At 43.3% G+C, this 14,475-nt stretch overlaps 1 protein-coding gene across 1 annotated transcript; it reads left to right on the top strand.

The window, feature by feature from the left end:
* The first annotated feature begins 60 nt into the window (after positions 1–60).
* On the top strand, positions 61–11,673 carry gdl (gonadal protein gdl). The gene is made up of 5 exons (XM_050170473.3): positions 61–344; positions 1,051–1,211; positions 2,801–2,910; positions 3,591–3,662; positions 11,398–11,673. The coding sequence occupies exons 1-5, from the start codon at positions 166–168 to the stop codon at positions 11,542–11,544; spliced, it is 669 nt and encodes a 222-aa protein (XP_050026430.1). The 5' UTR covers positions 61–165; the 3' UTR covers positions 11,545–11,673.
* The last annotated feature ends 2,802 nt before the right edge of the window (positions 11,674–14,475 follow it).

Here is a 14,475-nt window from a genome sequence, read left to right as displayed (position 1 = left end):
AAGAATGCTTGCCTGACGCTTGGGAGGCTCAGCGGTCTCAGCCAGCTCAGCTTAGCCTTAGCCGCTTTCCGTACTGCAGCCGTCAACACTGGGGTGTACCCGCTCTTTCGTCGTTTTAGCTTCTGCTACCCTGCATAGTTCTTGCATGCGTTGAAATTGTTTTGCATGCGTTTAATGAACAACTACTTGACTCACAGCGGACCCCTGTCCCGCGCAGGAACTTCAGCTTCAAGCGTTGGGTTACCCAATGTTCTCACTGATGACTTGGCCAAAAAAGAACGCCTCCAACAGAGGCATTACGCGCTTTTCAGTGAGCTCCAGCAAATGGCCAAAGATGTGCCCCTGTGAGTCCGCTATTGCGCGCCCGAAAACATTCATAGGTTCTCCTATTATATAATTTCATTTTGCGGAGAAACGAGGAGCAGTGTGACAGAAAGCGTGTGATATGTACGCATCATAGGCTGCACATGTTATATAATAAACTATGCATGACGTATACCCAAGGTGTTGAGTTTAAACACACCGTGCCCTTTCATGTTGAGTAGTATGTGCCATGACTTGAGTCAACGTACAGTGCTCAGCAATTGAAACGCAATACTTGGAGCGCGTGACTGCTTGGTACTTTTTACGCCACCTGTGGGCGCTAGGGCACCCAACCGAGGCATTTTTGTATCGCATGAAAACAATCGAGTGTTTGTAAGGCGTTGCAAATTCGCCCCCCTCCCCCCCTCGCGATCATTCAGCGCGCACCGCTAACGCAAAACGCACCGGCTGCCATACAGTCCGACTATCGCGTTTCAATCGCTTAGAACTTTACCTCACTCACGCCTGCCGACCGTCAGTAGTAGAGTGACTAATTTCCACGTCTGTCGTAGTTTTCGTTACCACGCAAGAGCTTGCTCACTCTAAAGACTTGACCTGTTTATAATCAGTTCTGTTTATAAACAAATTTAGCTTTAACCTTGCTGCTGTTAATCTTGGTCGTCTGTTCACATGGATTAACCACTTCTTGCTTGCCTCTGGCACCACTTTTTTGTTTACTTCATTCAGAAGCTGTCAGCAGCGGCTTCCTTATGAACTTCTGTCAAGCCTTGCCAACTCTCTGCTGGATGGCACTGTCATCGACATTGTACGTGGCCTTAAGGACATCCAGATGATGGAAGAGCAGAGCTTGATGGAGACGCGCAGGACTGTCCTGAAGTCACAAGCAGGTCAGTCCAAGATTCTCCACTGATTTAACATTCATCCCTCGGTGGTGTGGACCATCACATGTTGACGTTTATGGCTTACCCCTTCTTCCTGTTAAACGGAGTTTAGCATCCAGCACAGTAAAATCCCAGGGTACTGCCATCTTTGTATGTCCTTAAAGGGAATACTGGTATCTTCAGCACGAAGCTACAATGTTGCTGGTTTCTTGCGAATGCCATCATTCCATTTCGTGAACCTTGTGCCTCTTTGACAATGCAGGACGTATGTCTTCGTGCATATATGTCCTGCATGTGGGGAAGTTGGGATGTAATGAAATGAAAAAGGGTATGTCAACGTAAATATGTTCGGCAATTTTAGTTGCATTTTGGGTGTATAATGCTTAGAATTTTATCCATAATCGTGGCTAAATGCGATTGTAGTGTCCCATTTGCAGACGCGGACATCATGGGTTTGATCGCCAGCTGTAATTGAACCCTGAATTTTGACAAGTGCAGAATGCAAGAACGCCTTTCCACCGTTAATCCAGTGCATTAAGGAACTCAGGGTGGTCAAAAGTGAGCGCCTCTCATGTGTTGCCCATCTGTTGTCTCTCTCACACGTTGTCAATCTTGTCCCAGCCTCGGCTTTTGAGTGTCAGCCACCCATTTTTAATTCTATGCCACATGCCAGAAGGTTGTGACAGTTCTGTAATATCTCGCTCTCTGTGAAGAGCATTCAGGAAAATTTCTACAGGCTAAAATGAACTTACTTCGCGAACAATTTTTAAATTAAGTGTAATTGATTCTAACAAGGCGAAATAGAGTACTATTAAAATCTGACTGTGCTTTTTGATTGAATAATGTTTTGAAGCAACAGCTGGCCTCTAAGGGAAGCCATAGTAGGTGACTTTAGGTTAATTTCTAAACACATGTTCTTTTTTATTTCCATCAATTTCAATCTCACTGCTTTTGCATTCCACACCCATTGGAATTCCACACCCATTAGCAGGGTATTAAACATGTGACCTTATGCTGTGCATTGAAATGCGGTCGCCCCTCAACCATGGCAGACGATTCTTTTATTGAATGTTTCTGTATATTTGGAAAGCATCCCCAAAAAAGCTTCTTTACTTTTATTAATTTATTTTTTCATCACAACAAAAACTATTGTGGTAGGTGACCAAGCAAAAAGGCCATAATGACTTGAGGGTACCTTAGTCCCACTTTTTGCCATTTGTGGCGACAAACCAATAATAGAACAAAAACTATTTACATAAACATGAGAAATGAACTAATGCAAAGAGAGCATTGAGTGTGCTTCGAAATTTGTACAGCTGATATAATGAGTCGCAATAAGAACACCACAAGACAAGGCTGGGACGAAGTCCATATGTAATGGATTGGTATTTTATAATAGGCAAATATTTATTCAATGAACAACACCGAGAAGTTGCTGAAGCTCAGTGAGGCTTTGTTTCCTTTTTCTTTTCTTTTCTTTTTTTTTACATTAAGTTGCAGCTTGGAAGCATCTTTGCACCTTTAACTGGTAGAAGGGAGCCCAAGTCCATTATTCTTCTTTAGTGAAAGTATTCATTCTTCTGCTTGCATTTCAGAGACCAAAGCAGAGTTGGTTAGGCGCCAGAGAGAACAAAAAGAAGCACTCCTCCTGGCTGGAGGGCAGAGCCCTGATTTTATTGACATGGCGCAGGAGAAAGAAACCAAGGCATGTGCATTTTTTAAATGTTTTTCTTTTAAGGCATCATATGATGTGCATGCAATACTACACTATTACAATTGATCCTTGGTATTACAGGTGTGACAAATTATTGGATGTAACAAACTAAATAAAGAATTTCCTACTGGTGCCTACATGTAACAAACATGTGCCTATAACAAGGCGTATGCTTTCAAGCCATGATGTCATGTGGAAAGGCCAAGAGCCAATACATTCCAATAGGCTCACATGTGGCACTTGCTGTGATGCGTCTCTTTTTCCAAAGCCTTGTTTTTGTTGAGAGCATCAGATGTCTTGGGTGACGTCAGAAATAGTGTGTAGTTTCTATTATCGAGAATGCATTGATCTTTACCATGCCTTCTAGATTTGGTTTCCCCTCACAGCAGCGTAGTTAGCTAGAGCATTCTATGGCAGAATTATTTATTTTATACCTATGACTGCAGTTCTTTTAGACATTGTTAGTGTGCATTACTATCGTAGCTTTAATATTATCTTTTATTCGTTCAGTTTCCAGCATGACATCATCTTATAACATACTTAACATGTTGCATTATAGTTCTAGTGGTCACCTTATATTTGCATGGGGCCGAACTCTACGGATATAATATGCTCTGAGATGTTGCTAGCAGGCTATTGTTGCCACTGCAAGTTTAATGCCTTATTTTCAGGCGCTGGACCAGATGCACAAGGAAGAGCTCACTCGTGTCGATATGAAGATCATCACTCAGCTGGACCAACTTGTGAGTACAAAGCTATTGCCACTTGTTCTCTCATTCTATTTAGTCTAGAATGTTTACAATGGCCTCATTTAATGCAACTCTTAGTTAAAGTGAACAAAAGCAGCATAGACATAAAAATAAACTAGGGGTGTGTGAATATTTGAAATTTTGTATACAAATCAAATATATGGTTGCTATTCAATTTGTACTTGAAGTTGTCAAATATTAATTTCAGTTCAAATACCAGGGATAACAACACTAATCGGAATCGACAGAAACAGGCAGTGACTGGTCCAAATGATTCTGCCGCAGGGGAGTTCTGGTTGCTGCACAGAGACACCATTTGCTGAGAAAATGCATGAAGTTGCTAACTTCTGCTTGATAATTTCCAGACATAATGTAAAACAAGGCTAGCCCATGTTTAGGCAGCTTACAAATTTGACTTCTCAATTCGGAGGCAGCAATTTATTATTTAAATTCTCTCACCGTGTTTGCATCCCTTTAAGATGATGTGCACTGCTTTAAGCAACATGTCCGTAGCTCTTGCGGTCATACTAATGGGTGATTTTAACCTTGCTGATATAAATTGGAGTAGCATGCACCACACCTGGAAGGGTTCAGAGGCTTTATTCGATTTAATTTTAAATTTCAACCTCTATCAAGTTGTTTCATACCCAATGTGTGTTCAAGGAACAGCCACAATCCAATACTCATTAGTAGTCACCTCAGCCTTAACAGTCAAGTTGATGTTGTTGGGGGTATCTCGAACCACAGAGTGCCCATCTGCCGGTTAACACTCGATCACAGCTTACGCTTTCAATCAATAGTAACTCATGTTTCGAACTTCAGTAAAGCACATGATGCCAGAATATTAACTTATTTAGCTCATGAATTTGACGAGTTTATGGAATTGAACTATGATCCTGCCACAACTGTAGACGACCTCTGGCTACGATTTAAGCACATTGTTTATTACTGCATGAATTACTTTATTCCGCTATGGCTTACACGGCCCCAAAGAAATAACCCTTGGATAACAAGAGAAATTGTACACGCAGAGCGGAAAGTTAAACAACTATGGAAAGCAGTAAAGGAAAAGTGCGGCAGTGCGACAAAACTAAAAACAGCTATTTCAAACTTCAAGGCTAAAACAAAGCAAGCAAAAGAGCATTACTTCAAAGTAACGCTACCGTCATTCATTACTGGTAGCCCATTACTGGAAGAATTTCCGCCCTAGGAAAACAGGCAGTCCTGAACTAACATTAGAACAAGAAAGGGCGAAGTTTAATATATACTACTACTTCTTCCATTCTGTGTTCACAATGGATAATGAAAAATTCCTGCAGCTTATACTCCCCAATATTATGGGAATCAACCCACTAGAGGTAAGTGACGAAGGAATATCTAGTCTTTTGCTCGAACTAGACCCAAAAAAATCTTCGGGACCAGACAATATCCCCAATACTTTTCTAAAATGATATGCAGAATGTTGCAGCAAATACGTTCGTTTAATTTTCCACAAATCTCTCACCGTATCAAAACTTCCAGTCGATTGGAAAAAAGCTAAAATAACACCAATCCCCAAAGCAGGAAATAGCAGTGACCCTTCAAACTTCAGACCAATATCATTAACCAGCACATCAGGCAAAATATTGGAACATATAATCTTAAGCACTTAACCCTTTGAGGGTCGATTTTCTTTTGCCATATGCAACCGCCCAGGGTTGATTTCTTTTATTGCAGATTCCAATTCTTCTGAGGGACCTATTTCGAAAAAAATTTACTGTAATTTTTTTAGGTTGACTGTAAAGTGAGAAAAAAATATTTTGCGATGGTATATATGCACTGTTTATTCCTGAATAACAACAATAAAAAAAGAAATAAACTTATAAGAATTAAAAATTTGATGCATTGTTATACACATAAGGCTTAGAAAATGCACACACGAATATATTTCGTAAGCGTCAAACGTTCCTGCTCTTACACTAATATTTACGTCCAAAGGCTAATCGAACTGCGTAGGTGAGCGCACTCAAGAAAACTGTGGTTGTGTGCACATCAAAAAAGCAAAACATGTGACAAACTTCCGCTAATCATCTTATCGCCAATCAGAGGCAATTAGTTTTCGCGAGTCTCCTAAAAAGAAAACAAAAGGAAACGCATGCACGGCGGCATCTTTCCTATGCACACCCCTGTGAGCACTAAACGAGCGAGAACCAGGTGGTCGCCCTTTGAGCGATTAGTAACGAGGTAGCCATCAGTGTTGCGAGCGCAAGAAGCCAAAACTGTCCGTGGAACAAAACCCGAACCGCTGCCCGCCCATGCACCAATGCGTGAGCATTGGTGCACAGGTTGTATTCTCTGTATTCCCTGGAATTCCCTGTATTCCCACATAGTGGCAGCACATGCCAGAAAAGAAAAAGTTAGGGAATTGGCACACGTTTTAAACACACAGACGGCGCCGTAAATATACGGTATCGACTGTTTTGGACTTTTTCACGGCACCATATATTTACGTCATTAACCCTCAAAGGGTTAATAGTTTTTTTTTTGGAGACTAACGGCATTTTGTCATGTAGCCAGCATGGTTCCGTAGCAGATTATCGACTATAACGCAACTAACAGAGGTTCTTCACGATTTAGCACTGTTTATTAACAACTGCGCACAAACGGATATTATACTACTAGACTTTTCTAAGGCCTTTGATTCAGTTTGTCACAACAAATTAATTGCAAAGCTCCGAAATATTATTGGAGATGGCTTATTAACATGTTGTATTGAAGACTCTTTAACTGACCTTTCCCAATATGTCCTGTTTGAGCAAGTACCACCAGAAACCCTGCCTGTCACGTCCGTAGTACCACAAGGCTCCGTTCTGGGGCATATGTTATTTCTTATTTTTATTAATGATATCATAGACAATATCTCTTGCAACATTAGTCTCTTTGCCGACGACTGCATCATTTACAAAGAAATTACCAGTCATTCAGATTACCTTGCACTAACTGATTCCTTAAACCATCTCTTGAACTAGTGCGACATGTTGCAAACGTCAATTACCCCCCCCCCCCCCAAAAAAAAAAGAATAGTATGTATGACAATAATGTGAGAGAAAGAAGCTATCAAATATGATTACAGCATTAAAGGCACTAGGTTTCAAAAAGTGAATGAACAAGAATTATTAGGTCTCACCAATGCTTCAAACCTCAGATGGGATGTGCACATTTCTAATATTACTTCAGTTGCTTTGCGTACACTGTTCTACCTTTGCAGATGCCTCCGGCTGGCCCCTCAATTTACTTACCAAGCTTTTAGCCTATACTACCTATGTTAGACCAATATTAGAATACACCAACATAGTATGGTTTCCTTGTACAGTCAATAACATTAAAAAACCAGAAAATGTACAGAGGAAGGCTGCAAGATTCATCTGCAACAAATATAAGTGCACTGATTCTCCCACAAATATGTTAACCAGCTCTGGCCTCCAAACGCCGGCGATTAGGGAAAAACAAATGCACCTGAAATATATTTTTCAGCTATTTCACCACTATTACAAAATTGACACATCATTGTACATCCGTCCATTGGAATCCCACGTAAACCGGCATAAACATTCACACACACTGAAAGAGTACTCTTGCCAAAATGACATTTTCAAGCACTCTTTTTTTCCACTTGCTGTTAGGGAATGGAATCGTCTAGATCCCTCGGTTACAAATGCAAATTCATTATTGTACTTTGCCTCAAAAATAGAAAATATCATCTGTTTATTCAGTAACGCTCTCAGCCTCAGAGGCATTTCGCCATCATTGGAAGCACATTAGTCGCCGAGTGCTCACAACAGAGTACTTTCAGGTTTGCTATTATGTGCCTATGTACCACTCCATTTCATGTATAATTTCTGTTATCTTTTGCTGTTGTTTACTTTGTGTTATCTAAGGTTAAAAATGTGTAATTTGTATATTATTTCTATTATAAGTGTGTATAAGTTATAGGCGTTACAAGTCTGTTGTTCATAGAATTTCAGCTTGGCATTCATTCCTAATTATCATTAAGGAAAGTCATTGTGTGTACTTTAGCTCTTATACCTTTGTGATGACTGTCACTGCATTGGATAGCTGTTTCTTGTTTTGCTGTGTGGTGCTATTATACCTGCATGTACAATCTGTATGCCCACCTGCTATGGTCTCGGAATGAGACTAGCAGTATTGAAAATACTAATAATCATAATACTATAACACGTTGGTCCTTCAGTGACCACGGCCCTCTATGTGAACCTAGTGACCTGTTCTTTGTGTGTTTCATTATGTCAATGGTGCACCGCATACAATAACTTTTCAGCTGTTTTTCGTGTACAACTTCCTTTATTGACCGGACGTCCAGTTCTGAATGACATCACATGTATCAAATAATATTGTTACGGTGAAGGGAACAAAGAAGCTGAATTAGACTAGACGAAGACGAAGTCTGGCAGTTGCCTGAACGCCATATACGCCAGTTGTAAATATACATTATTTTACACTCGTGGGCCTGCTTTCTTCCTGCAACATTTTGGTGGAGGCGCTGGGTACAATCACGGAACTTCGCAGCGGACGTCATCTACCTGCCGCCACAATGGCAAATCAACCAACACAAGCGACAACGCCTCAGCAGTCCCTGCCAACGGTCATCCTCACTCATCAACGGGACCCAGGGACATTTTGTGGCACGGACAACGCCGACGTCGAGGACTGGCTTACGATGTACGAACGAGTGTGTGACAACAACAGGTGGGATCCAACAATGATGCTAGCAAACATGATATTTTATCTAAGAGGAACTGCGAGGCAATGGTACGACACACACGAAGCTGACCTAACGAGCTGGGATGTCTGCAAAGAAAAAATGCGAGACCTGTTTGGCAGACCTGTCAGTCGTCAGCTGGCAGCAAAAAAAGAACTTGCGTGTCGCGCTCAGACGTCCACAGAATGCTATGTCGTCTACATACAGGATGTGCTGGCCCTCTGTTGCAAGGCTGATAACAACATGACCGAGGCAGACAAGATTGGTCACATACTGAAAGGTGCCTTCAATCTCCGGATGTGTAAGGATTGTGCCACTGTGGATGCAATTATAAAGGAGTGCCGGCGCTTCGAACAAGCGAAGGGCCGCCGCGTCGCTCAAACTTTCGACCGATTGCCCAATACCACCGCGACATCTTCTTGCGAAGACTCGCCGCACTTCGTTCAACCCACAGGACCGGAAGATATCACGCGCGTTGTTCGCCGTTAGCTTGAGGCCATGGCTCCGGCTCCTGTTCGTTTTGACTGTCGGGAAAGCGTGCCCGCTATCTCCCTTATACAAGTTGTCGTTCGGGAGGAAATAGCAAGTTTGGGCATTCCATCTCTCTGCTCGGTCCGCCATACAAACACCTACCAGATTTCTCCGGCCGCTCGCTCCCAGACGCAAAGCTTTCCGCCCCTCCGTCGCAACCCAGCTGACTGGCGCACAGCGGATTATAAACCTATCTGTTTTAATTGTTCCGGTATTGGACACATCGCCCGTCATTGCCGCAACCATTGGTCGTCGCCTCCTCGGTGGTCGTCTCCGAGTCACTACCGTCAAGTACCAGACAATCGTACTTTCTCGCCCTATACGCCGACTAGAAACATCAACCCCAACAGTGCTCCACCAAGACAAAGCTGCTCCCCGTCTCCGCAAGGTCGTAGGTCCCATTCGCCTCTCGTTCACCGTTCTTCGTCCCTTCTGCAACCGGTCTCCTCGCTTCTGGAAACTATGCGGTGCAGCTCCCGGAGGTGAAGCTGCAACTCCGACACGGCCCACAAATCCTCTGTTGACCCTGCCTACATGTGGAAACCATGTGGAAGAGGGTGATGCTAGGTATTTCTAAGTATGGGCTATTTGCATGGATGAGCCAAAAATTTCTCCTACAGAGTTTCTCTTTTTAAAGTCCAGGCATACCCTGCTGCAGTGGCTTAGCGGCTGTAGTATTATGCTTCTCAGCACGAGGTCGCGGGATCGAATCCCGGCCACAGTGGCCGCATCTCAGCAGGGGGGGGGGAATGCAAAAACGCGCATGTCCCGTGCATTGGGGGCGCATTAAGGATCCCCTGGTGGTCAAAATTAGTCCAGAGTCCCCCACTATGGCATGCCTCATAATCAAATCGTGGTTTTGGCATGTAAAACACCTGATTTCAATTCAAAGTGTAGGCATAAATGTGCCACATAGTTAATCGCAGTGTAAGCAGTTCTAACACTATGAAGACAGATTAAGTGATCACTAGGAGCAGAAGTAGGATGCTATTACTCCACCAAGTTCATCGTGTATCCTATGAGAATATCTGCTGCATCAAACAATTGGTACTGTTTGCTAAATGGTATCACTCACTGAATAGATTGGTATATTTAATAAATTTGCAAGTTGCTGCTGAGCACATGGCTACAGCTTCCACTTGCTGCTGCTGGCAGAATGCAGAAACATGTGAGCAAAGGTAGGATAGTTGTTAGCACAAAGTTGTTCAAGCCACGCTTGGAGTGCTGTATTCTACAGAAAAAGCATTTTTATTGGTATCAAAGGTAAACTTACTAAATATAGCAGCTATTTATTCACCTACAGATCAGGTTAACCATGAATAAGAGTACTCCTCTTGGTTGTGGGCTGCTGAGCACGAGGTCGCGGGATCAAATCCCGGCCACGGCGGCCACATTTCGATGGGGGCGAAATGCGAAAACACCCGTGTACTTAGATTTAGGTGCACGTTAAAGAACCCCAGGTGGTCGAAATATCCGGAGTCTTCCACTACGGCGTGCCTCATAATCAGAAAGTGGTTTTGGCACGTAAAACCCCATAATTTTTTTTCCTCGTGGTTGCCAAAGGAACTTGTGAGGTCCCATTGCTAGGAATACTTAGTACTGACAATGTTGCCTCTCCCTCACTATGAGAACGACCTTAGTGCAAGAAACTGATGCAACATAAAGGTATCCAAATAAAGAATGCACTATAAACTGTTTATATTTTTGTTTTCATTTGGGTTGGGCATAAATTTTGCCACACACTTCTGTGTCAAAGTGCTGTGATTTTGGTGACCTTTGTTATCAGTGTATGTATTCTATGTTGTAGCTCATGCATCAATCCAGAGTCACAACTGCTGGTAAATGGTCTTGACACATCTTTCACTATGACCAATTCAAAGCAACTTATTAGGTTTAGGCCAACTGCAACAAAAGTTAGGAATGCATAAAAAGCCTACTTTAATATTGCTTGAATGTAGGGGATCCTCATAGGAAAACTTTACATTAAAATACTAGTGGAAGCATCATGAAAAGCTTGCAAAAATATCCGTTTCCAATGTCAAAACTGAAAAAAAAAAAAAGGAAGAAACGCCGCCATTGCTGTTCGTCGGAGTGATGCATGACCTAGAATGCGTGGCACCTTGGCACGATCTCCAATATTAGGTGCTGCCTGCGATGTGCTGAAAAATCTCAGAGGCAACGTGCTGGGGCTTATGTCATAGCTGCTAACCACCAGGTGCGTGCATCATCTGCTTGAGTGCTGCTTAATAAGAAAGTTAGGTAATTACCAGCCGTGTGGCTTTGCCAAAACTGTTTCAGTGGTATATACTACCCATAACAAATTTAACCTAACTGAATTTTCGTTGCAGCTAGCCTTTAAGTGGCACTGTTTAAAGCTGTCCACTCAAAAGACACCATTCTTTTTTAACTTGGCATGGTAATGTCATTCTTCTTTCACAGGTGAGTGAACAGCAAGTTGTCTTGGAAAAAGCTGGTGTTCCAGGCTTCTTTGTCACCAACAGCCCCATGGAGATATCTATCCAGATGCAACTGCTGATGTTTATCACAAGGGTGGCTGACTCTCCCCTTTTCACTTCGTCTCTTTAGAAATCATAATGACTGTTCAATTCAGATGACTGTGACTTTCCATAAGCATTACCATATTTTTTTAAGTTCATAAACTGATTCACTCGGGCAGTGCCTTTGTAAATAAAATGTAATAAATTTCCTAATCTGGTGATTGTGGAGGTAATGAATTCTCGAGGCCATGCTCGGAATGCTCTCTTGACAAAAGTGAGTGCACAGTGACTTCTCGAACAAAGCAAGAACCCTCTCTATCATGTACATATTGTGGCAGCATGACCAATGAGAACAGTGACTGTATGAAAGCATGCAAGCATCTACCATGGAGCAGTTTGTGTCTGATCTAGTTTTTGTCAGATCTAGCAGGTGGCCCATGGCACTACAAATTGAGCTGACAACGTGAACAGGAGTCTCAGAAAGAACAAACAACAGACAGCTGACTGGCAACACCTAATTCATCATGACATAGAACATGCAGACTCCCTTGCTCATGACCTCCTTTACTGAGTTTCCTGGCTGAAGCAGTCACATTCGTCTTGATGCTTCTGGGCCTGTTCACACCATGGCTGGTTTCTGTTGAAAACAGTTGCTCCTCTGCTACTGCTGAGAGCTACCTTCAGAGTAAAAAGTGTGTGCGGGTCCACGTTTTCTTTTCTAATGCGGTTGTCCTTTCCATGCAGGTGACTTCCAAGCTTTTGCCAACACATATGTTGCCCTAATTTTGTTAAAGTTGTGACACATCCCACTGATCAAGAGTGCTGTCGAACCTCAATACGAAATAACTAATTATCGGATATAACGAAGTACACTTACGTTTCTCACTGACATCGTCATGTGATGAATATATGCCTATTGTCATTACATTGCTGATGTAATGACGGCATCTTCGGGCCGGACACTACATCGATATGATGAGGTTCAACAGCAGTCTTTGCATTTTAATCTTAGTATTTGATTTGTTGCCTGCCATATATGTGAATGTACACTGGCCTGACTATGCATTCTGCTGGTAATTCTTGAAAGAGACTGATGAAGTTCACAGTATAAATACATCATCATGGGAGAGGGTGCAGCGCTGTACCTATGGAAAATATCTCTTGCTTTTACCGAATGCTCTATATTTCACTCAGTGGTGTTTTTAACATATAGCCTACTTCCCTTTCTCAAGCGCCTGAAATGCCTGACAGAAAAAAAAAAGTTGCAGCAGATCCAACAAGTTGGAATCCATATATAGCGAAGTTTTGTGTGAGTGCATAAAGAGTCGAAACATGAGTGCATGTACGCGCGCTCACGCACAAGCGTGGTCGCACGCAAGTTATACCGAGCCTTTTGTCAAGCGGAGTTGCTGACTGCTAGCGAGCATGACGGACGCCCAGAATACGTCATGGTTTCAGAGTCTGCCTGTGCTTACGTACGTAGCGCAATTCGAATACATTCTGTCCGCAAGAAGCGTTTACTTCCTCATTAATGTGCAGCAGCGGATACGCGAAGGCGAGCTTTCCGGTTCTTTTTTTTTTTTCCCGTGCGCGGTCGGCGCCGCGGAGGCGAGCGCCATTTGGTGGTGCTGCAAGGAACCCAGCGGCGCGCGTGCTCCGCTGTGATTGGTTGGCCCATCCGGCAAAGGAGCGGCCAGGCTGCAGCGCTCATGGTCATGAAACGTGGCTAGGTACGCAAAGAAAAGCTTCGCTTTTAAATGTTGACCTGTGCAGATTTACGGAAAACAGGAGAATAAGTTAACATTTAAGGGCGTACTGAAATGATATTTCAGACTTTTTTATTGCGTTAAAAGAAAATCCAAGACATCTAAACCTTTAAAGGAATGCTACCCTCGGAGCGCCCCAAATAATGTAGCTTTCCTACAGCCAGTTTCGTTTCTACTGTTTTAACGTCATGCCACGTAATGTGGTCACGTGGGATAAGGACGGTGCGACGTTCTGACACTATTGGAGGCACGATTGGAGGGGACTGGAAGAGTTTGCCAAAACTTAGCGCGGTTCTGGTCCCGCATAACCACCTTCGGCGCCATGACGTCACTACAGAAACGAAACCGAAACTAGCTGAAAGAAAAACAAATTATCCAATTATTTAGGGCGCTCTGAGGCCTTCCAGTATTTTTGCGGGTGTTTAGAGGTCCAATACCTTCATTTAATGGGGGGGGGGAAATAAGTAGTCGAAATTACCATGCCAGTACTGTAATACGCGTAACAAATGTCCGAGTTCATGCTAGACACAGGAGAAACTTTATTCAATGTGAAAGGCCTGTACTGTTGCAAGAAATGTCTGCGCACATCGCCAAGTGGTCTCTGACGGTATCGTTACCCGCCGTGGTTGCTCAGTGGCTATGGTGTTAGGCTGCTGAGCACGAGGTCGCGGGATCGAATCCCGGCCACGGCGGCCGCATTTCGATGGGGGCGAAATGCGAAAACACCCGTGTACTTAGATTTAGGTGCACGTTATGTGGTCAAAATTTCCGGAGTCCCCCACTACGGCGTGCCTCATAATCAGAAAGTGGTTTTGGCACGTAAAACCCCATAATTTAATTTTTTTTTAACGGTATCGTCGCGATAAGCGGCATCTATGTGGTTATATGTTAGTGAGTGAAGACTCTGACACTGCTTTGAAAACGTGCCATGTATACAATGCTTCGTTTTGTGTACATGTTATCGTCCTGGTGGAATTGTGCCGTGATAGTCACTCGGTGTTCGTATCGTCTCTTGTTGAAATAAACTTTTTTTCTAAACACAAGCGGCATCCACCACTACTTCGCTCTTCAAATAGCGCTGAGCTCAGCCACTAGGCGACTAGGTATTGCGGAAAAGCCAGCCTCTCGACGACAGGAGGCAGGAGAATGAAGGCGGTGGGGGAACGGGCCCGTTGGCGTCGTTTCATAACCCGGGTCCCGGGCACCAAATTAATTGCGCGGCACGCGTCGGTCGCGGCTGTTCCGTCATGCGC

The sequence above is a fragment of the Dermacentor andersoni genome, chromosome 6, assembly GCF_023375885.2.
Source record: "Dermacentor andersoni chromosome 6, qqDerAnde1_hic_scaffold, whole genome shotgun sequence".
Lineage (NCBI taxonomy): Eukaryota > Metazoa > Arthropoda > Arachnida > Ixodida > Ixodidae > Dermacentor > Dermacentor andersoni.
This window is presented reverse-complemented; position numbering and strand designations above follow the sequence as displayed.

Excerpts from the sequence above, each read along its gene's own strand:
- gdl (XM_050170473.3), top strand. The coding sequence starts at position 166 with ATGCGTTTAATGAACAACTACTTGACTCACAGCGGACCCCTGTCCCGC. Across the intron at positions 345-1,050 it reads ATGGCCAAAGATGTGCCCCT|AAGCTGTCAGCAGCGGCTTC; the intron begins GTGAGTCCGCTA and ends TACTTCATTCAG. Across the intron at positions 1,212-2,800 it reads TGTCCTGAAGTCACAAGCAG|AGACCAAAGCAGAGTTGGTT; the intron begins GTCAGTCCAAGA and ends CTTGCATTTCAG.